This window comes from Pteronotus mesoamericanus, unplaced genomic scaffold, assembly GCF_021234165.1.
Source record: "Pteronotus mesoamericanus isolate MK-2021 breed Mesoamerican mustached bat unplaced genomic scaffold, CSHL_Meso_final scaffold_1066, whole genome shotgun sequence".
Taxonomy (NCBI): domain Eukaryota; kingdom Metazoa; phylum Chordata; class Mammalia; order Chiroptera; family Mormoopidae; genus Pteronotus; species Pteronotus mesoamericanus.
In genome coordinates this window covers 1,086,017-1,107,841 of record NW_026555299.1, presented here as the reverse complement: position 1 = coordinate 1,107,841, position 21,825 = coordinate 1,086,017, and the positions used below count along the sequence as shown (strand labels likewise).

Below are 21,825 nucleotides of genomic sequence, written 5' to 3'. Positions count from 1 at the left end.
CAGTCATTTGACATCATGGTGTGCAGACTGCCCAACTCTCTGACCCCCTCTTCTATGGCCCTGGTTTATTCCTCTTACCAGGACTGTCCACAGCTGCATATAGTGTCTAGATGTCACCTGGCCAGGGGAAGAAAAAGGGCACTGTGGCCTCTCACTCATTTGTTCAGGCTTTCCTGCACTCAACAAATATTTACTGAGTGGCTGCTATGTGCCCTGCATTGTGCTGGACCCTGGAGTCAAGCAACAGAGAGACAGAGGTGCCACCTGGTAGATCTTACAGTCCTGGGGCAAAGACACACGTGAGCAGTGTGAGGAGGTAGCAGAGAACGGATGGAATAAGCCAGCAGCAGGGAGGCACACCCTAGTCTGGCCTAAGGAAGCGTCCCCAGAGAGGTGCTGTGTGGGCTGCAGCCTTTTGGGTGGGCATCAGGTGGGTGAGGCATCAGGTGGGTGAGGAGAGGGGTCTGGAGGGCAGGGAGTGTTACAGGTAGAGGGACTGGCTTGTCTGAAGGGCCTGAGGAAGGAGGGAGCACTGGGAAGAACTGAAGGATCCATGCGGCTGGGATAGAGTGAGGGTCCCTGCCTGTGGCCTCCGCGAGCCAGAGAGGGGAGGGAGGCAGAGGGTAGAACATGTGGGTAAGAATGGGGGCTCTGTTCTAAGGGTGATGGGGAACCCGTGAGTTGTCACATGGCCAAATTTGCATCTTTAAAAAGATCTTTCTGACCCCAGTGTGGCTACTCAATTAGAAGAGTGGTTGCAGGAAACAGGAAGGGGTCAACCAGTTGTCCAGGAAAAAGAGGTGGAGGTGGAGCCCTGGCGGGGCAGCTCAGTGGGTTAGGGCCACATCCCAATGATGCGCCAAGGTTGCAGGTTCCCTCCCCAGTCAGGGCGCACACGAGAACCAACCTGTGAATGCATAAACGAGTGGAGCCACAAATCGATGTTTCTCTCTCTCTCTTTCAAATCAATACATTTTTAAAAATTTACGTTAAAGAGGTGGAGGCGGGCGTTGATGGTGGCTGTGGAGGAAAGCAGTCAGCTACGAGAGAAATGTCAGGGGTAGGACCGATAGGACATGGTGACTGACTGGTGTGGGTGGGCAGGGCAGGGAGTTTCCAGGGTGTCGGGGGTGGGGGGGTCCCAGGTTTTTGGCTGAGCAGGGTCGTGGCGAGTATTACCGGTGATAAAAGCTAAGATCCAACTGGCTTTTCTGGCAGCCAGTCTCACCGCTTGCAACCAAGAAAACCCCTCAGTCCTTTTCACACGTGCTGCTGAGACCCAGCCACATGTCCCTCAGAAAGAAAGCCCCTGCCACTGTCCCCCTGCCCCAGCCAGCTTGCTGGTCCCACCCAGCCGCTGTAAGTGCCAGCCCACCAAGGAGCAGGGTTCGAGACCAGAGCACACAGAGCCGCCCTGCTCCACAGAGACTGCCGCCCTCACGCGGATGGGCCTCCGGCCCTCTGCCGGCTGTGCTCTTGCTCATCCCCAGCTGCCCATCTTAAGGGAGAGCGCTAATGCTCACAGTCAGGGATGGCCCCTGGCAGGCGGCTGCAGGCCGGTTCTGAGGCTGGAAGGGTGGGCCTTGCTTGCCGCTTCCAGTCCCATCTGCGGCCAAGAGGGAAAGATGCTTATGGGAATTGTCTTCGAAGCCCTCGTGTGTGGCAGGGCTCGTCTCAGGAGCATGCTGGTTAGAGAGAATTACAACTTCTGGAATTAGACCGTGGTAATGGTTGCACAACTTTGTGAATGTGCTAAAAAACAATGTGTACTTTTAAAAGGTGGGCTTTATGGTATTTGAATTATATTGCAATATAAATAAATGAACAAATAGATAAATTAGGAAATAGTAAATGGAGATAAATGCTATAAACAGGAGCACTGGGTCCAGGTTGATGATAAACAAGAGAAGCCAAGTAACATCTTCAAAGGCTTTGGCTCCCCTTCGTGGTTTCCTGCTTGGGGATGTTCTCAGCCTGGCACTCTTCCTTAGTAATTAACTCCAGGCCATTCGGGTTCTTAGCTGTCCTGGGAGTAGGGCAGGAAGGAAAGGTCACCGGCTGCTCTCCTCTGGGGACTTCTCTGCGAACTCAAAATGGAAACGCTTTGAGGTGTTGGTGGCTCTTCCTCCCTCAGCACACTGGGAGAGCTCCCTCCTTCTGCCCTCTCCCTGCCTCCCCTGCCTCCCCCTGCCCATCCAGATAGACTCTGGGCATCGTGCCCTTTCCCTTTTTTGCTTGCCTTTATGAGACATAGTGAGTACTTGCCTGTGGCTCAGTACTGGGTCTTGGAACCATGGATGGAGGGACCAGAGCGCCCTCCTGTGGCCCTCAGCAGCATTGTGTCTTCCCATCCTCTGGCCTTGAATTTTTCCAGCTAGAATTTTAATGTTCAACTCTTGGTAGTCGGGGCAGTTTTTTTCTTCCCCAAGAGATACATGAGAAACAGCTAGGTCTTCATATATAGGTGAAAATAAAGAATAGAAAGTATCCACAGAAACTAAGAAGTAAAGGTTAGTGTTTATACTCTACTTTAAAAGAGGCAGTGTGACCTAATGGAAAATATATGGCCTGCAGAGTCAAGCAAACTCACCAGCTCTGTGGCTTTAGCAGTTAACAGCTAACTTCTCTGAGACTTAGTCCATTCACCTGTAAAAAGGAAATGATAACAAGACCTGCCTCACTGTCGTGCGATAAAATTTAATTAATACAGGTTAAATACCTTGTAGAGCAGTGCCTGCCACAAAGCAGGTACTCAGTCAGCAGTATACCTGTTTCTGTTGTTATCATTATTACAACTACAGATGAGGTGTAGGAACCATTTTCACTGTCAGGAGAGATCCGAACCCAGGGCCACCTGCCTCGAAGAATTCCGGGGTACTGCCCACGTTATATTCCTTCTAAAGCCCTTCCGCAGAGGTGAGCGATGCCGGCTCTCTCTGGAGCTAATGCACTTGCCAGTTTGGGGACCCTCTGACCCTGGGATGTGGAGAGAGATTTAGAAAAATACACAAGAGAACAAAATAAAACCTTTAAAAAAAATGTAAAGATAAAGACAGACAGGCCCAGTCAGAAACAGATTGGGGTCCCAGCGCCCTTTCAGTAGATGAGTTTGGCGCGCTGCCTGGCACAGGGACGGAGCCAGCAAGTGCTCGTTTCCTCCCCTCCTGCGCTCCCTCTGAGGAGGCCCTGAGCAGAGAATGAATATGGCTTTGGCCTGATCCCTTTAGTAGTTTTCCTTCCCGTGGGGTGTGTGTGTGGTGGGAGGAACTAGAGAGAGGGAAAACCAGGCAGCAGTCAGCTTGTGAGAGTGGACAGCAAAGAGGAGCGGTGGCCGCCATGATGTCACAAGGCGCGTTCTTTGACCCTCTCAAGTGCGGAGTCCCCGGCAGCTCTGCACCCTCGTCCCTTGCCTGCCATCTGTGTCCCCGGACGAGAGGTGCCTGTAGCTCTCCTGGCCCTTGGGAGCTTGTTAAATCTCAGTGCCACTGCCAAGACCCTTTGAAACCTCTTGGCTGTTCTTTTTGCCTTTTCTGATCAGCTGTATTTATTCTGAACTAAACGGTCCTCACTGCAGGATGAAAGGGTTTACTGCCTAGTATATGAAAAGAAATCTTGGCTGCCGTACAGTTGTACGCTCTCCTTGCTGCCCAGCCCCCTTCCTCCCTCCTTGTGCCCCATCCACTTGCTGGTGACACGGAGACTGAACTGCAGGCCTGCCCTTGGTGGGGTGGTCAGCTCAGTTTGGTGGCAGAGCTCAAGTGATGCAGAAGTGAGGTGACTGGAGGAAGTTGTTCTGGGTCGCCTTCTCCCAAAGCCTTGCTGCCCCAAAGGAAACCAGAGCCCCAGGACAGGCGCGCATGCTCTCTCTACTCATTCCTCTGTCTTGCCTGTTCAGGATTGTGCTCATGGATGATGCCGTGGACTGCCTGATGTCTTTTTCAGATTTCCTCTTGGCCTTCCAGATCCAGTTTTACTACTCAGGTGAGAGCCTTCACGGAGGGAGCCACATGGCCCCTGCCTCACCGCATCTCCCGCCCCTATGCCACTGCCCGCCACTCCTCTGTGCGCGGCACGCGCGTTCCTCTCCTGCACATCCTCCCGTGGTATGCTTCAGCTCCGGTCACTGTAGGACACCTGGTTCCCGTCGCTGGTGGCCACAAGACTCAGTGTGCAGGGCCTCCTTCCTCAGTGACTTCAAGGCACAGAAAACCACAGTCAGCAGTGCCGCTAATCAGTTTAAGTGATAGTGACAATAGCAACAGTACACACCATTGTAACAACACCCGATAATTCAGCATTTATCAGAAATTTACTATATGCCTGGCGTAGCACTAAGGACATTAATCCTTATAACAGCCTTAAGAGATAGGTCCTTTAAGGCAGCGGTCCCCTACCTTTCCGGCACCAGGGACCAGTTTCATGGGAGACAATTTTTCCATGGACCAGGGAGGTGGGAATGGTTTCGGGATGATTCAGGCGCATTACATTCAAGCTCACCCCTGCAGTGTGGCCCAGTTCCTCAGAGGCCCTGGATGGTATCGGTCTGTGGCCTGGAGGCTGGGGACCCCTGCTTTAAGAGAGAAGCTTGCAGAGGTTAAGTAGCAGAGCTAAGAAGTGGTGGAGCCCACACGCAGACAGAGGGCTCTCGGGCACTCTGCTGACCAAGGGCTCCCCCTAGGCCCTGCCTCCTGTGTGCGAGCTCACGTTTGCCCACCCACAGAGCTTAAATGAGCACACACCAGTCCTGCCTCACACTCCCTCCCTGCTCCCCAGCACACACCAGCTGTGCCCTTAAATCCCCGCTGGAATCAGGTGGAATTAAAATAGACGAATAAATACAAATGCATAGCGGCTCACACACACAGCAGCAAATGGAATGTTGGGTTTAGAAATTGCTGACTATGTCCACAAACAAACTTGTTTAAAACGAGCTCTTCCAATAAACAGAAGGCTGTCCTTGGAGCCCGGACATGGCCTGCTTGCCAACCGGTGGCCCAGCCAGCCCTGGCCTCACTCAGACATGACGTTCTCTCTTCCTGACGGCAGCCCGCGGGCCTGGCCAGGCAGGGTCTGGGGCCTGTGTCTCCCCGCCTGCTCTCCACAGCCCCACACATTTCCTTCCCGTTCCTCTAAGGCCCTTGGGCCCTAGAGGAGGAGCGGCCCAGTCTGGGAGAACCTTCTCCCGCCGCCGCCGCCTCCTCCCCAGGCGCCCTCTTGCAGCAGCATCGGGCCTGTGCGCACGGCCACACAGCCACGGGTGGCCGCCAGCAAGGGATGGGCCCTCAGCCCCTGCTCACTAGCACAGCTTTGGTACTAACATTCAAAAACAATCTTGAATGTTTAGTAAATTCTCATCTTGCAGGCTCTCTCTTCCACTCTGGTATTCCAACATACATTCTTTTTCTTTTTTTGATCCTTGCCCCGGGACATGTTTTCATCGTTTTTAGAGAGAAAGGAAGGGACAGAGAGGAACATCGATGTGAGAGAAGTACAGGGGGCTATGCAAGTATGAAATGGGGATCTCACCTGGTCTAGGAACTACTGCCCAGAAGAGGGGACATTCGAGGGTGAACACATATTAGTGTCCTCTCTCACGAGTGTGGTGGTCACACGGGGTTAAGGGCGCCAGCTCCCAGCACACCGTGCCCTGAGCACTGCCACAGGCGTGGAGCCGCGCTGACGGGGAAATGCAGTTAGAGGGATGAAGTATGTCCTCCCTGCCTGACCTGTGCCCCCTCCATCCCTGGTCCCAGAGTTCCTGGAGAGTGTGGCTGCCATCTACCAGGACCTACTCTCAGGCAAGAGCCCCAACACGGTGATTGTGCCAACATCCTCCAGTGGGCAGCACCGCCAGCGGCCCTCCCTGGGCGAGCCCAGCATGCTGGAGGGAGTCGAGGCTTCACTGTTCTACCAGCGCCTGGAGAGCTTGTGTGACCGGCACAAGTACAGGTGAGAAGTGGGACCAGGGACTGGAGGCCGGCTGCGGCCCTGGACCTCTAGCAGGCTGTTCTGATTGGTCCAGGGCTCCTAGGGTCCTGACGGCCATAGTACAAACTAGGACAGCGCTGTTTGCCCCCAGACCGGGCTGCTGGCTGGAAGGCTCCCCAGGTCACTCACTTCGGAAGGTTTGCTTTCCCTTGGGCACGACCACTGTATGTGACCAGCTGGGTCCCTTCTCAGGGGATAGACTGGCCTTAACGTTTTAGAGAGAGGGAAAAACGTTCACTGTATAACGAACTCACTCTACAGAAAGGGTGGGTTAAGCTGTCCTGTGGGGCACAAAATCCACTCAGAGACAGAGCAGCCACTGTTGGTTTCTTTCTAGAAGAGGCTGTTTGTTATCCGCTGCCATTTCCCCATCCCCTGCCCACTCCCTCCTTGTAAAAGCATCAGTTGGTGAACCTGCCAGCCCTTTAGGTTCACGTTCAAGGCCTTGCTCCTTCTCCCAGACATCCGCCATGCTCCAGGGTCTTGGGGGCCCCAGGAGAGTCTGGTCCCTTCACCTCAGTACCCCCACGCCTGAAGGTATGGATGGAAAGGTAATGACGCTCAGACTTGCACATCCTCGAATCTGGCATGTGTTTTCTCTCCTAGCTGCCCACCCCCAGCTCTTGTCAAAGAGGTCCTAAGCAACGTTCAGAGACTGACCTTCTACGGATTCCTTGTGGCTCTCTCAAAGCATCACGGAATCAACCAAGCCCTAGGTGAGCCAGCGCCACCTGTGGCCAGCCTCTTGTGGCCACGCAGTGCCAAGCCCTGTAGGAGCTGGCGTCTCTCGGCAGCCTGGCCCCGGAGGTTCTCAGGACCAAGCTCTGAGGCCTAGGAAGCCGGGACGTGCAGAACACAAGGCCCTCTTAGGTCCCTCACGCTCCTATGGGGAGGGACAGCCTTCCTTGCCCACAGCCCTGCCTGACACGAAGTGCGTCTCCATGGCAGGGGTGTGCCCAGCCTCTCCCCACAGAACCCCCAGGCCTGTCTGGGGGAGTGGCCTGGCCGACATAGGGCTATTTACTCAGGGGCCCTGGAGATTATATATCAAAAAGTCCTGGATCCCATTTGTAAACAGGGTAAAAGTGTGTCTGGGAAGGCTTTTTTCCCCAGATGGAAAAAAATCTGACTAATCTAAAAGGGATCAAAATGGTGTGGGCGAGGGGAGGCCTGCACTGACCCAGTTTTTTCTGTCCATCGTTTTATTCTCACTGGTTGGCCGTCTCCACTCACCCCACCCCCTCCCATACCCACCGCTCTCCTAGGGGAAGAGCCACCAGGTCGCCATCCAGGGGAGCTTGAGGGGTTCTTACGTCTCTCTCCTTGAGGTACCCAGGTGTTCAGGGAGTCCCAGGTTCCTGAGTCTCAGAGAAGAGACACGCCGTGTTCCCCTTCCTTCTGCCAGTTGAAGGAATAGCATCAAATAACATTCATTAAATACCGCCACAGTAGGCCAATACCGGACCAGGTGCTTTAAAGATTTTGTTTATGTATTTATTCATTGTTAGAGAGAGGAGAAGGGAGAGAGAAAGAGAGGGAGAGAACATCAATGTGTGGTTGCCTCTTGCATACCCCTCCTGGGGACCTGTGCCCTGACTGGGAATCAAACCAGCGACCCTTTGGTTTGCAGGCCAGCACTCAACCCACTGAGCCATGCCAGCCAGGGCTGCACTAGATGCTTTAGATCTAACGCAATATAGAGCCTGTGGGGATGCTGTGGGGTACACAGGAGCGCACACCCCAGGAGGACTGGCTGGCTGAGGGCCCACGCAGCCATGACGCCACCTGGCAGCCATTTTCTGGGTCAAAGCTTGGGGCATGCACAGGTCTGGGGACCGAGTGAGGCTGGCAGCCAAGGTCATTGGCTGGAAGAGAATAGAAAGGAGACAAATAGGAGTCAGAAGTCAAGAGCAAGGAAGTGGCCAGTGGGAATTTGCTCAGGTTTTCTTTCACACTCCTAGGTAACTGACCACCCTCCCTTCCTTTCCACCAATCACAGCCACTAGGAAGGAAAAGGAAAAGTTAACTAGCAACTGAGTCACTGCTGGGACTAACTGCACATTGTCACTATTTCTAGGGCCTTTGAAAGGACAGCCACTCAGTCAACCACTTTTCTGGAACACTAGGGCTGGGCGGCGTGGGAGATGGAAAGTAGCCTAGGATCTCCGCCCTCTCCTGCGGCTCCCACGTATGAAATAGAGGCCCCGAGGTCCCTGGCTGCAGCCAGTTGTCAGCCTGGCCCTTTAGTTGTCAAGGCACCCCCAGCACCACAAAAGGGGAGGGTTCCGTGGGACATAGTTTGAAAACCACTAACTTAGAGCAAAAGGAACCAGGAAGCATCATTTGAAAAGGCTTTGGAAAGGTTGGGAATTGAACTAGGGCCAGATGGGTCATTTTAAGGTCGAGGCTTTCTGGAGACCAGCATTGCTGATTGCCAGATCTAGGTTCTGACCACTGGTGAGCTTCTCTGTCAATGATTTGTTGGTGAGAATTTTTCTGTCTGCAAACTTCAGCTCCACCTTTCCGGCCACTGCTAATGGCTCCGGGGATCGTCCAACACTCTCTCCTCTCACCTTTCCTCAATATCAAAGAACTGATTCCCTTAGTTTACAGCTGAGGAAACCAGCTGAGAGAGATTTGTGACAGCAGAGATGGGACATGGTGGCTACGGCCATGCCAGAGAGAGTTCGGCCTGCCCCTGGCCCAGTCTTGTCGTCTCGCCCCGGGACCCTCCCTGGAGGTCTCTGTGGTTAGCCCGGGCCACATCCTGTATCTCTGGCTCCTTTTCAGCCCAGCACTGAGGGGCCTCAAGGAAGGACTGAACCCCCAGCACTAGCCACAGCCCACCATCTAGCTTCGGAAGGTGATCGCTGTTTGTGCAGTGACCTTAAGGTTTGGGGATGTGCCCTTAGCTCTGGTTTCGGCCCCAAGTTTGGGGGTTGGAGAGGCAAGTGTTATAAACATTACATTTATCCAGCAGTACCCAAGACTCTTTGGTAGCATTTCTCTTAGTCTCTTAAAAGCTGTTCCCTCTATCTTTTAGATCAGCCCAAACAGGCAGATATGAAGGTGAAGGGCACAGAGGCATCTGCTGGGCATGGGGCTGTCTGACCAGAGCCGGGTCAAAGGACCCTCAGGTTAAGTTGTGCGCCCCCCAATTATCTCCTAGGAGCTTTGCCTGACAAAGGGGACCTGATGCATGACCCAGCCATGGACGAGGAGCTGGAGCGACTGTAAGTGTCAAGTGGGATTTTGCTGTCCCCTGGTGGGGCAGACCTCAGTCGGACATGGCAATGTCCCTCTGTGGGGTAGCTCAACGCTTGTCCCTAACATCCCCATCAGTCAGGGAAGGGTTTAGGGGGCAGCAGAGGCCTGAGGTGTCCTCTCTTGGCACCCCTTGAGGATGGCGCCCCTGGCTCCGTTCAAATGCAGCAGTGAGTGCGGAGGCCCTGGTCTCTGGGCAGGAGGCAGCTTGCTGCCCTCTGGGCTTCTTTCCTCCTTCAGGCTGGCCCAGATCCCAGACCTGGTCACCTCGGCCACGGCCAGTCCAGAGGCCAGCTGCCTGCCTTCCCGGGCCCCTCACCGGGCTGGTTTTTCCTGGAGACCCCTCCACCATGCCCGCAAAGTGGATGCAGAGAGCGATGGCTCCACTGAAGAGACAGATGAGTCCGAGACTTGAGGACTCAGAAGGGTCGCGTCTACCATACCCTGTACCCTGCGCCTCCTCCCGCCCAACTCCTCGCCTGCCCTTGTGCCATGCTGCCCTCTGCTGGAGAAAAGGCCAAACAGCCCCAGTCCAAGACCTGCCCAGAGGGGTTCTATGAGGCAACCCAAGCAGGGACTTAAGTTAGCCTACTCTCCCCGTCCCTGTCAGTCCTTGCACCTTATAGTCAGGTCCAGGCTGACAGCACATTGAACAGAGGCCACCGGGAAGGGGCTTGGTCTTCACCTTTTGCTGAGTTGCCAGATAAGGTTCATCTCACAATTCCAGGAATAGCCACACAGGGCCTTGCATGCTCAGGGGTGATACCCATGATGCAAGTAGGGGAGGACGTAATCACAGTGGCCTTGCACTGGAGAAACAGCCACTAGCCACGATGGGATGAAGGGTGGGCAAGAAGACCATTTCACTTTCAAAAACTGCTTCAAGCCTCCTGTGTCTGAGTTAAATGTGAAATGAATAAAGTCCCTTGCATCTACTAAGTGGTGAGTCTAAACCCCCTAGACCAAGGAGGGGGTGAAGGGAAGGGATGAGTTTGGGTTTTGGTGCCAAGGCCGTTCTCCCAGGAGATGTGGGGCCCGAGGACCACTCAGCCTGGAGACCTGCCCCAGAAAACAAGCAGAGCAGCTTCTCTCTTGCACTGACAGCCTTTCGAAGGAGAGGCACTCACAGCTGGGATGGGCCTTCAGAAAGCGAGCTCAGGGGTTCAAGGCCAGGTTCCTGTAACTTGTAAAGACTCTGGCCACAAAGGGTCAGCACTGCAGGGCCTTCCAGCCAGTCTCATTAAACCCTTGCCAAGCACCTGCTCAGGGTTGGGGCAGTGGGGATGCAGCTGTGAACACAGGCCTGCGGAGTACAAGCCTCCAGCCAAAATGGAAAGGGGGTCAAGGACAAGTGGTCTTCAACTTCCTTGGACTCAGCAGGGGTCCTCCAGAAAGTAAAACCCACCTGTGGGCCCAAGCAGAGCAGGCCACCTCCTCTGAAGCAAAGCCAAAGGTCACCACCACCTGGCATGTATTTCCCTGGGCTTACCCTGCCCAGACCAGCCACCTTGGAGTTCCCAGAACCGGCCTCCACAGCCCTGTAGTTCCAGACCCACGGAAGCTCCAGGAACACGGAGCACTCTCCAGGCCCACAAACAGCCAGCCTCCAGCTGGTTCAAAGTAGTTGGAAAACCCTGGTGTGCATCCAAGTCACCTGGGGGTTTGTTTGCAATGCAAATTACCACACTCCAGCTTGGGACACGGCACAGAAATCTGGACTATGAACACTCCGGACCATTCCAAAGCCCGAAGTACCAGGCCCGTGCTTTGGAAATCACTGGCTTAGTTGAGTTCCCACGGCTCCCTCCACCCATACTTTGTAATCACCCACCTTTCAGGTTGCTGGGTTACAGCTGAACCACAATGCCCCTACAGTCGGAGAGGTTCTGGGAGCCCCTAGAGGGGACAGAGGTTGCCAAGCCAGGGGGTTACACACATATACATCCTTTCTCCCTGGACTTAAAAGGATTCCTTAAGGTCTCTGTATTTTATTACTAACACCCCCAGGCAAACCTACTGTTGGGATGAGGAGCCATGTGGCAGAGTGGATGAACTGAAGGGCCAACTAATTCCAGCTCTTTCCTCCGCGTGCAACAGGGTGGTGAGGTCGAGGATGCACCGGACCTCAAGGCAGCACAGGGCCGAGGAGCCAGGGGACTCTGGCTTTCAGAGAAGAGACAAGCTGGAGGCCCTGGAGAAAGTGCCCTAAGCTTCGGCACCGACGCCCTACCCTATTGGTGGGAGCCCAGACAGCAAGGCAGAGGGCCTGCCTGGGGCAGGAGGGCAGGATGCAGAGAGGACACTACATTCAGACCAACAGGGGCCTGCGGCCCCATCGGGGCTTTATTTGACACCACTATATTTCAATACAAACAGTTCAGAAAGAAAAGTCAAGTCCCTTTCGAGGAGGGGGTGGTGGGAAGAGTGGTCTGTTGCTTGGGAGCCCAACCCTCAACCCACAGGGGGCGGGGTTAGCCCAGACTGCCAGCGTGGCAGGGGAAGATGGCACCAAGGATGACACAGTGCATGGCCCAGCGGCTGGGGGGCGAGGCAGGCAGCCCTGGGCACACCAAGCTCTCACTGGTGGGGTGCTGTCCAGACCCCCTTAAGCCCAGGAGCCTGCTTCTGTCCCTCATGTCCTCTGCTTCCTTGGCCAGCATTATGCTCACAGCATCCACAGCAGGACACCACAGGGCAGGTGAGACTCACCATGGCCACAAAATGAGGGGGAAAAAGGGAGTCTCAGGACAGGACAGAGGGTCCTGTGGTCCACATGGATGGTAGGCAAGGACTCTGAGATGCCCAGGAGGAAAAGTAATCCTCCCAGTGACCACTGTAGAAAGGGGCGGTGAGGCAGATGACCACTTGGGCCTCCAGTCTGATCCTCAATGAAACCTTTAGATACCAGGTAGTTTCTAGCCCTTAGTCAGGCCCAAACGAAGGTCCTTCCCCTGCCCTGCCCTCTCTTGGGGCCCAGAAGAGGCCACTGGAGCATCAACAGCAGCAGCAAGCCCAGAGCCTCCCTCCCTCTGGGGGCTGGTCTGCAGCAGAACTCTTCCTCGACCTCCCTGCTGGTTCCAGAGGGTGGGGGCTGAGCCCCCGAGCCACCTGGAAGGATCCTAGAGCCGGCAAAAAAGCCTTACACTTTTCACTTTCCCAACTCAGGGAAGGGCTGGACCCAGAATCAGCCGTCCTGAGGAGATGCCCTCCCTGCGCTCCCAGTGTGGCAGGGCAAGTGAGCAGCAGCATCGGGAGCAGAACTGGAAGGACAAGGGTCTAGCGCACGGGGGAGGGGGTGTGAGGGAGAAGAGTAAAGGGCTTGGTCTACAGGCAGAGAGGTCAAGGGCTGATACCGCCCATCCCCTCACCAGAGAGCCTCAAAGGCCACCCCAGTCACACACCACACACGTAAGTAACAGTTCCTCCCCAGCTTCCACAAGGCAAGCAGCCCCGGCCTGGCGATCATGGGGTTTTTGCTGCTGTCACCACCAAATGCCTGAACCGTGGAGCCTGGATCAATAGGAACCATAGCGATCCTGGAAATGGGCGGAGAAAAAACAAAAGTCAGCATCTCTAACCCGCAGGAGCTCCCCGCCCCCGGCCCCCCCGCACACCAGGCAGGACTGGGAAGGGGAGTGTGGGGAGCAACCGATCTCATGGGGCAGGGACTGCTTTATATTTGGTTGTGCCTTGGGAAGGGGGTTGTGGCCAGCTCGCAAGGGGGAAGCCCTGCCTCATCTCCTAGACGCTGGGGAGGAGGAGGAGTGCAGGCGACAGGACTGGGGGAAATCGGTGTGGACAGGGCGCCTTCATGGGGCGAGGCACAGCCTTGACACAGGGCTCAAAGGAAGGAAGCTGCCCCTCCGCAGGAAGGAAATGCTCTCTCGGGCTGAGGGGCTACCCAGTAACAGTGTCTGGGTGTGGCGGTGAAGGCGGCCAACCTCCAAGCACTACTCTTTAGGCCCCTCCCACCCCCAGTCAAGCAGCAGCCCCAGCCTCACCTGCAAAGAATTCATCACACCATTGGCCAGCACAGCCATCTTCCCGGCCACAGACTTGACACCCTGCTTAAACTGGGCAATGTCAGCTGTGGGGAGCACATTCCCCAGAGATACACTACCTGTGAAATCAAGGGAAGGGGTGACCCAGGGGCCTGCAGGATGCTCTGCCCAGTCCACAGGGCCCTCCGGCTCTGCCCGCTGGTCTCACTTGGTACCCACCACACCCCTGGTGCTCTACCTGCTCCATGAGCTCCATCCATGTCCCCAAAGAGGTCTGAAGAGCTGATGGCACTACTGCCTGAGAGCTGCTGTAGCCGAGACCTGGCCTCATACTGTGGTGAAGAAAAGGCAAGACCTGGTGATCCTTCGGTCGATGTCCCAGGATCCCACACAGGCCAGCCACCCTCGTGCTGAAACCCCGACTAGGAGCAGAGAGGAAGGACTTGCTTTTACCCGCGGCCTCCAGCCTCCGGGTGGACAACTCTACTTACCTCGGTATCTACCTCCCGCCCAAAGAACATGTCAGATGAGATGGCTTTGGCTCCTGCAAATTTCTGACGTGCTTCACTGGACTCGAGGCCTGAGCTCCGGCTCTCCACTTCCCTCCGGTTTGTGACTCTGAGGGTGGATGAGAGACAACATGTCTGACCCTTCCCATTATTATCTGGGGACAGTCTTACCGCCCCCGCCCCATCACTATCAGGGGCAGACCGTGGATGCTTACCAAGGCCCTGGCTGGCTCTGGGACTCACACCCTCTCCCCTGGAGGAGACCCCTCCCTTCTCCATACTGACGCCCAGGCACAGAGAGGACATACGGTTAAGAGGGACCCCAGCTTCTGCCCCAACCAGCAAAGGCTTATCAAGGTCTAGGACGTCGTCCCGGCTCCTGTACTGCTTGTCACCACCGGCCCAACACGAGCGCGACCACGGGTCTCGGTTGGCCTGGGTTTATGCTTACTCTCCAGGCACAGTCAGCAACGGAGCCCCCTTTCGCTCTCACGAGCACCCCAGCGTGGGTGAAAAGGTGTGTGGTCGCTCCCGCCCAGCACTGACAGGCACAGGCACGGGGCAGGTGCTTTCAGACTTTATTACGTTTAATCTTTCCCATGGCCCTGTGAAGTCACAACTGATGTTCCCATTTTACCAATGGATAACGTGCAGACAATTTATCACTCAAACATACTGCCCAGATTAAGACAGAACAAGCTTTTAAAAAAATAAGATGGGGGCCAGAGACACGCAACCTTAAGGCGGCCAGGACGGAAGCATAAAATCAGACCCCTCCTGCCAGAAAAATGGACCTTACACAAGGAGCTGCTATGCACAGCTCAAACCAAAGCCCAACTCCTGCACTGTCTGGGCCGGCAGCCACTAGACACACTTGGCTATTTAAGTTTACGTTAAACTGAAAATGTAGATGCTCAGTTGCACTAGCCACATTTTAAGGGCTCAGTAACCATGCACCTAGTGGCTACCACACCAGACAGTACAAACACGCAACTCTCCCATCATGGAAAGTTCCACTGGACAGCGCTGCCCTAGCCCACGCCACCTTTCTGAAATTGGCCGGATGCTTGAGATGGTCACTTCTGGCTCCTTCTCCTCCATCCTGTCCATACCCCAGGCGGTATCTGTATCCCAGCGGGAACCAAAACTTTCCCCCAAGGAAAAGGGGTTGTCCTTGTACCTAGGGAGACAATAGCGTGGCTCAGAGAAGCCTGACAAGGAACATGATGGCCAAGTCTTCACCCCAACAATAGCCTTACTTTGGGGGTCCAGAGGCGAAAGTACCAACATCGTCAAACAAGTCCAGCTGCGAGCGGGAGGGTTTGGCACTCACTGGGGTTTCCTGCTCGATCACCTGCATCTCAGACAGCACCGAGTGGGAGACGGAGCTGTGGAGAGAGCAGAGCCGGGCGTGAGCAGTGGCGAGCACTGGCGCCACCCCCGCCGCCCGTGCCCGGCGGGGCGGGAGTGCTCGGGGCTGTGCTGCCTGGAGAACGCGGCCTCAGGGTTGGCACGCTGGCTTTGGTCACTCAGAGTACGTTTCCCCCGACAAGTGACTATTTGCCTGTTACAATTTTAATAGTGTGCACCAAGTGACAGTGCTAATCAACAGACTTGCCATGTTACAAGCCACATCCTTCACAAGATGGATACATACACACGAAAAGCGAAAGAAGAAAAATGCCCCAGAACCAGGGAAATGAGTCTAACGGCATCGAAGGATGGTTTTTAACCGTCCCGTCTATTTTTTCAGACGAGGAAAGCATTTCAAAGTGCCCAGCCCTATGCACAAGGACCTGGACCTGCGGCCCGGTTCCCCGTGAGAAGGGGCTCTGAGCAGGCGGGCAGGGCCAGCTCTCGGCGCCTCGCTTCCCTCCTGTGCACTGCTCCACACAGGCATTTGAGGGATTAATCACGTCAAAATAAAATCATTAAATAACGAGCTATAGCTTTTGGCTGGCAGAAGCCCAAGGAGTGAAAATTTTGCAATAGGGCTTTAAATAGAGCGGGCTGGCTTAAATAAAAATTCCTCTTGCACTACAAAAAGGAAAAAAGAACAGAACTAAAAATTGTTCCTACCCTTTAACTCAGTAATTCCTGTGACCAAAACAGGGAAAAGGTGGACACCTAGTTTTTTCCAGGGTTAAAGCCCGTTTCCCTGACTGGCTGTGTGACGCGAGCAGCGCGAGGGTGGGAAGGGAGTGGGCTCCAACCAGCGCGTGTGCGGCTGAGGCAGAAGGCCCGGTCTTATCGTCCTCCAGAAAAGCGGAGCGCGGTGACCAAATACACTGAATTTGCTATCAAATAGTTCGAGGTCCAAAACCTGTTTGTGCCAATTACTATGTTTGTGGGCTTCAAGCAAGTTGCTTAATTGACGAGTTTCACTGTTCTCATCCAAAAACAGGGGAAATGACACAGCACGTATTTAAGTGCAGAAAGCCAATGACAGAGCTCACACCACCTCGAAAGACCCCGCCACCACGCAGCACAAGCCACCTGTGGCCAGCATCGTGGGCTCCAGCACTTTCAAATTTTCTCACTTTTTAAAAGATCAAAAGTTTAGTGTTACTGAAATCACTACACATTAACTCAGTGTAGAACAAACAAAACACGTATGAGGACTGGTTTGCAGTCCTAGTTTTAAGAAAACCACAGCAACACTGTCCTGAAACAGGAAGTGTACTGTCCAACCAAAGGGCGTTTGAATGTTGGGGTTATTTCCAGGTGTGAGTATCTGGTGGCACTACTGACACTTGGCGAGCAGGCATCAGAGCACATACCAACTACGTGCCAAGCACTGCACTAGGTGCTTAAAGACAATAGCAAAGCGATTTACTCATCCTCTAAGGAAGACTAAGCCTAGAACCCCAAACTGCGGCAAAGAGCCTGCTGGGGTTCCCAGGGGAACATGGCTTCTCCCTGCCACTCCCTGGAGCTGGGCCTCACCTTCGGGACACCAAGCCCATGCCCAGCCTCTCTGCCTGCTCTCGCTTCTTCCCTTCCAGGTTCTGTAGCTTCTTCTCCTCCTTTTTACGGTCAATCTGGAGCTCCTGGTACGCCAGACGCATGGAGGCAACCCTTGAAAGGAACAAACGTATCAGAGGCCAGCACCCATCCTGACTTGTCCTACCTGCCCACCCAACCCCACTTGAGCTCGGGCCCCCCGGCAAACACTCACACGGACTCCTCCGCCTGCTTCTTGGCATCAGCTGCCTGCTGCTCACGGAGCTTCTCTGCCACCTGGGCCTGCCGCTCAATCTCGCTGAAGCTCTGGCTGCTCACCTTCTGGGCCCCGAGACCTTTCTTGGCACCCAGCTGGAAGGAGAACCACGTGATGGGGGCCTTGCCCACCAAATGTCCTCCCCTCCTGCCCATGCATGGGTACTCTCGCACACCCAAAGAAATGCGTTCCTTCTTAAAGTTCCGGATAAACAGGAGCCCAGGCTGCATGATTGAGGGAGAACAGGCTCTGCAAGAGCTGGGCACAAGGTGGCTCCCGCAGCCCCGGCAAAGGCCGCAGGGCCTCACACCAGCACCCAGGGGTCACGGGGCCCAGCACATCCCACACACTCTAGTTGCACAACCCCCGACTCCTCCCAGGAGTCCCTCGAAGACAGGCCTCTTGAGAGCCCTTGCCCGGACAAGGTTCTGAGAGGCTGAGTGCCGCTGCCGAAGTCATACAGCCAGCGAGTGGTGGGGTCAAGGGGTGGGCCCGGGCAGGCCACCTCTGGGTCACAACCACGCTACCAGACCGCCTCGCCCCACCTACCCCTTTCTTAGCTGCTGCGGGCTTCTTTTTGCCAATGAGGGACGTCTTCATGTCTGCGTGAGAAAGGAGGTGAGGCATGAGTGAAGACAAAGGGAGGTCAGGGGCAGCAGTTCCGTTCACACCATGCAGTTTCTGGCAAGAGCTTCTAAAAAGAACAGCTTCAGGCAGGGGAAGGCAAAGCTGCCACCAACAGCCCCAACCAATGGTGCCAGGAGAGTCCAAGCCAAAGACAAGATTAGGGGAGGTTACTGACTCCCACCAGGTTGGGACAAGAACTAGACCTGAAGCAGCAGAGACAAAGTCCCCAAACCAACAGAGAGGCTGCTGGGCAGGGGCAGGTGCCAAACATCAGCCTCTGTTCCTAAAGCAGGGAGCTGGCGTGCGAGGGGCCGGGCTCCCCAGGTGGCTGTTGGTTACCTCTGGCAGGAAGGGCCCCTTTAGGTGACAGATACATGGACTCTGGAGAGAAACAGACCTGTGGCTAACAAGGGGCCCGCCCCAGAGACTTCACGTAGTCCCCAAGCCCAGAGGCCTCTGCAGAATCTTGTCTTACAGCGGCCGGGCCAGCCGTCCCACAGGGTCAGCCTGACCGTCATTCTGCTGGCTTCCTGCCCCGACCCCTGCGGGTGAAGAGAACTAACCAAGGACAACCAAGACTGTTCGCCCTGAACCAGAAGACACTAGGGAAAGAGTACAAAGGAGCTGAAAGGCCAAGGACTGGATAAAAAAGAACACTGTCACCTCCAGCCATGAGCAGCTCAGAGCTGTCCCCTCATCCCAAGAAGTGAACCCACAGGCCAGCCCTGTCTCAGACCCCAAGGTTAGGTGTCCAGTCTCACGCTGGCCTCCCCACTTTGGCTAGAACCAGCCCCACACCCAGAGGTAGACTCTGGCCTTGCAGACCAGCCCACCCAGGTTCACCAGTTCAAAGGGCCTGGCTCTAGAGTCCTCACAGTCAACACTGCAGCCACGAACTCAACTCCGGTCCCATTCCAGCAAGTTAAGATGCTCAGCCCCCGTGGCCTCAGTCCACATCACCAGGCAGCAGATCTACAAAGAACCTTGAGGCCCACCCTCTCCCAGTCACCCCCCCCCCACCTGCCAGCCGTCATACTGACCCAGAGCTTTCGGTGAGGTGCCAAGTAGGTCCGTGTTGGGGCCAAGCTCCGTCTCTGCAGATGCAATGGTGGGAGTTAGGTGTGAGGCCCAGAGCTTCCCGCGACCCCCGTTAGGGCAGTGACGGGACAAGAGCAGGCGGCACTGGCTTTCCTCAGCTTGCTGAGGCCTCCGAAAGACAAAAGGAATGCCATCGCTTCCTCCAAGACACTGAAATGAATCCCAGCCCGCCCAGAGATACAGGAGACCCCTCCTACTCCTAGCCCCTTGAGCGGGTGCCCCAGGCCCAGGCCCAGCCCCAAGGCTTTGCCAGGACCAGGGCACTTGCTTGGAATCTGGGCTGAACTCACGTGCTAATCCACTGCTCTCCGCAGACGGGGCCGGCTGCTGGGTCTCTGCTAGGTCGGCGGCTGGTGCGTTCCAGGCCGGGGGCTACAAAGGAGGCAAGAGCACAGAAGCCTCAGTGAGCTGGTCCTGCTGGCAAGGAGCACCAAGAACCTACAAGCTCCTTGTGGGTACAAGGCCCTAGTCCAAGCCCATGAGGAAAAGGGACTTCAGGTTAACGAGTAAAATTATAGTTGCTATTCGCTATGGGAAAAAGGGGGAGGAAACTAGCAGCCACCTCTACCCCTCCACTATTTACTTAGAGCCAGACCTGTTCGCCTAATTCAGTAACAGCTAACAAGTACTGAGCCTTGCCATGGGCCAGGCATAAGTCTAAGAGCTGTTTATACACAAACATGTTCATTATCACAATAAGCCCTGTAAGACAAGACACAGCTCTATTGCAAAGACTGGGGTTTTGACAGGTGAAGTGAGTCATCCTGGAAATGCCACGTAGAGGAGCTGGGATTCAAACTGAGAGAGTCTAAGGTCAGCCCCACTATCCCAGCGTGGGTTCTGGGGAAGATTCCGTTCACTGTCCCCAGCCATAGCACCTCTCTTATGGGGAAAATCCCAGGAAAAAATTGTTTGAAATAATCAACACCTCCTGAGCCTTGAAGAAGCTTCTCCTCCTCCTCTCTACACCCCAGTGTATAGGGTCTGAGCCCAAGGAGCGCCACAATGCATGCCTGCTCAGGGGAGGAAGAAACACCTGGGCCTGCCTAGCAGTGAGCTCCAGACATTCCCAGTCTAAGGTAGCACACCACAGCGAGTGGACTCCATGCCTGTGATCACAGAAGTCCTTGGAGAGCGAGCCACCTGCCGGGAACAATCATGGGAAACATTCCTTGTGGGTACTCACCTGAGTGTGTTCTGTGAAGAAATCAGAGTCCTTCTTCTCTGGGGAGTGACTGGATGCACTACTCATATTGTCTATCCAAAGCTAAAAGGGAGAAGGCATCCTTGAAACAGGGCTCTGAATACTCCCACTCACCCCAGTACCCCAGTACCCCAGCCCCGGGGACCAGGCGCTTACGTTGGTGCCATGCCGAGCCAGGGCCGCACTTCCCAACTGCCGGATCTTTTCCCGGTACATCTGGGCAGCTCGGCTATTGTATTTGGTGTTGGCATCGCTGGCTGTGCATCCATGTTGACGGAAGAAAGCTGTCTGGAGAGTAAAGAAGAGAGGGCAACGTGCTACTGTGATTCTCCCCAGAGCCAAAAAAGGCACCCCTTGTAACAGCCCAACTATTACTTATACAGAATAATATACTCCATTCACATCAGGACTTTGTCATAGAGGTGAAGGTTCTCAGAAATTCCCGCAGAAAACAGCCTCCCATCCCCAGAGGTGAATGACTGAGGCCCTGCCTGAGCACACAGGCCATACCCGCTCTGCCCATCCTTCACCCACCCAGGCCAAGACCTGGGTGGCTGCGGAGGCCCTAATCCCCTTGGCCTTTCCCCAAGAACATCTCTCCAGTTTTGCTTTAATCTGAAGGCCCTTTGAGAAGAAGAGTAACCAAGTCCCAAGTTTAGAGAACAGTGTACAGTGTTGCCATACACCGGAGAAATTGAGAGGGCCTCCTAGTAGAGTTAGTACCCACATAGTAGATGAGAGCAGGGAGAATGGTTAAGAAGGAGCTTTACCGCATTGGCGTTCCCGCCGACCTGCATACATCTCAGCTGGAACCAGCTCCAGTTGGAATCCAACTCTGTGGACCTGTGTCAAGGGCTGCATGTCACCCACCAGAAGATACCAGGAGATGCCTCCCTGGCGACCCACACCTGCTATTTGGCCTCAGGCTGCGGCAGGCACCCAGGAAACATTAATCAGCCACCACCCTATTTCCTTCCCTCTGCCCTGTCCGCGAAAGCTTTGCTCTCCGTTCATGTAGTCAGAAGAGTGCTAATTATTTTCCATATCCGAAAGGAGGTCGAAATCTCGGCACGTAAGCTTGGATTTGGCTTTCCCCGTGAGGACGGCCACAGTGTCACTTCAGACATACTCTACCAGTACATCAGCAATAACAAGGTCAATGCAGCTAACTTTTCCCCAAAGCTAACGCTCGGAGAATCGATTCTGACCGCCAGGAAAGAAGGGAGTTTTGACCCAGACGCGGACACTGAACTGTCTATGTGGCAAGGGGTCCACACAGGCGGTGCCCTCCGGTGGAAGGTTACAGGACTCCGGCCGGGACATTTCCGAAGACCGAATTCAAAGTGGCCCAAGTCGCCACTCTGCCCGCCCGAGCACAAAACCCTGGCTGAGTACAGACAGCAGCCGCGAGGATACCCCACCTGATAAAGCTGAGGTGGACACCCAGGGAGCGGTGCACCCCGGAGCAGTCTATGCACAAGAAAACACCGTACGTTATGCTTGCCCAACTCGGATTCTTAGCGCCACAGTCGAAACAGGCCTGGGGGAAGAGGCGATGAGCGAATGATCAGAGACCCCGAGTCGAGGCCGTGCACTGACACCTCAGGAAAACAGCCCACGTCCGCCCTTCTCCCTCCTTCGGGCCTCAGGGGACCCCGGAGAGTCTCTCTCGGCCCGCGCCAGAGCCCCCGCACCTCCCGCTCACGCACCTTGTTGGTCGGAATTGCGCGAAGCCTCTTAAAACAGGTCTGGATCTCGGTCTTGCTCGGCTCAGACGCCATTTTCTCTCCTTCCCAGACACCAGCGCGACGGACGGGCCCCGTCTTGGGCCAATCCGCGGCCCGGAAGGCGGAGTACGCAGGTCGGCCTCTGCCGCGCCCTTTCCAGCCTAGGGGTGGGGCGACTTATCCTGAG

General features: G+C 55.2%; 2 protein-coding genes across 5 annotated transcripts in view; one reads left to right on the top strand and one right to left on the bottom strand.

Annotated features, from left to right (window-relative positions):
• Positions 1-11,475, top strand: part of CSTPP1 (centriolar satellite-associated tubulin polyglutamylase complex regulator 1) — a 150,739-nt gene extending 139,264 nt beyond the window's left edge. The window contains exons 5-9 of one of the 2 annotated variants that reach the window (XM_054587057.1): positions 3,896-3,981; positions 5,754-5,949; positions 6,595-6,704; positions 9,158-9,221; positions 11,350-11,475. In XM_054587057.1, the coding sequence (XP_054443032.1) occupies positions 3,896-3,981; positions 5,754-5,949; positions 6,595-6,704; positions 9,158-9,221; positions 11,350-11,461 (568 nt within the window). In that variant the 3' untranslated portion in view covers positions 11,462-11,475. Of the gene's footprint in view, positions 1-3,895; positions 3,982-5,753; positions 5,950-6,594; positions 6,705-9,157; positions 9,222-9,492; positions 10,201-11,349 lie in introns of those variants that run through there. The other variant, XM_054587056.1, reaches the window with a different exon arrangement.
• Positions 11,476-11,559: 84 nt separating this feature from the next.
• ARFGAP2 (ADP ribosylation factor GTPase activating protein 2) lies at positions 11,560-21,775 on the bottom strand. Of its 3 annotated transcripts, none has more exons than XM_054587054.1 (17): positions 21,621-21,775; positions 21,333-21,451; positions 20,682-20,754; positions 20,068-20,199; positions 19,894-19,974; positions 18,998-19,079; positions 18,650-18,703; positions 17,949-17,990; positions 17,532-17,584; positions 16,941-17,077; positions 16,709-16,840; positions 15,022-15,150; positions 14,808-14,942; positions 13,745-13,871; positions 13,492-13,585; positions 13,254-13,316; positions 11,560-12,788 (listed from the first exon to the last, which is right to left on the bottom strand). In XM_054587054.1, exons 1-17 carry the CDS (start codon positions 21,690-21,692, stop codon positions 12,715-12,717), a joined length of 1,599 nt encoding a protein of 532 aa, XP_054443029.1. In that variant the 5' UTR covers positions 21,693-21,775; the 3' UTR covers positions 11,560-12,714. The 3 variants fall into 3 exon arrangements, with proteins under 3 accessions (XP_054443029.1, XP_054443027.1, XP_054443030.1); XM_054587052.1 differs by having other exon boundaries at positions 13,254-13,372; positions 21,621-21,774; XM_054587055.1 differs by lacking the exon at positions 17,949-17,990 and having other exon boundaries at positions 13,254-13,372; positions 21,621-21,774.
• Positions 21,776-21,825: the final 50 nt, after the last annotated feature.

What these genes read in the sequence shown, in the direction of transcription:
- ARFGAP2 (XM_054587052.1), bottom strand. Translation starts at nt 21,692, where the DNA reads ATGGCGTCTGAGCCGAGCAAGACCGAGATCCAGACCTGTTTTAAGAGG. An exon ending in TGGCTCGGCATGGCACCAAC is followed by an intron (nt 19,975 to 20,067) that starts GTAAGCGCCTGG and finishes TCTCCCTTTTAG; the next exon opens with CTTTGGATAGACAATATGAG. An exon ending in GGCGGGAGGTAGATACCGAG is followed by an intron (nt 13,586 to 13,744) that starts GTAAGTAGAGTT and finishes TCTTCACCACAG; the next exon opens with TATGAGGCCAGGTCTCGGCT.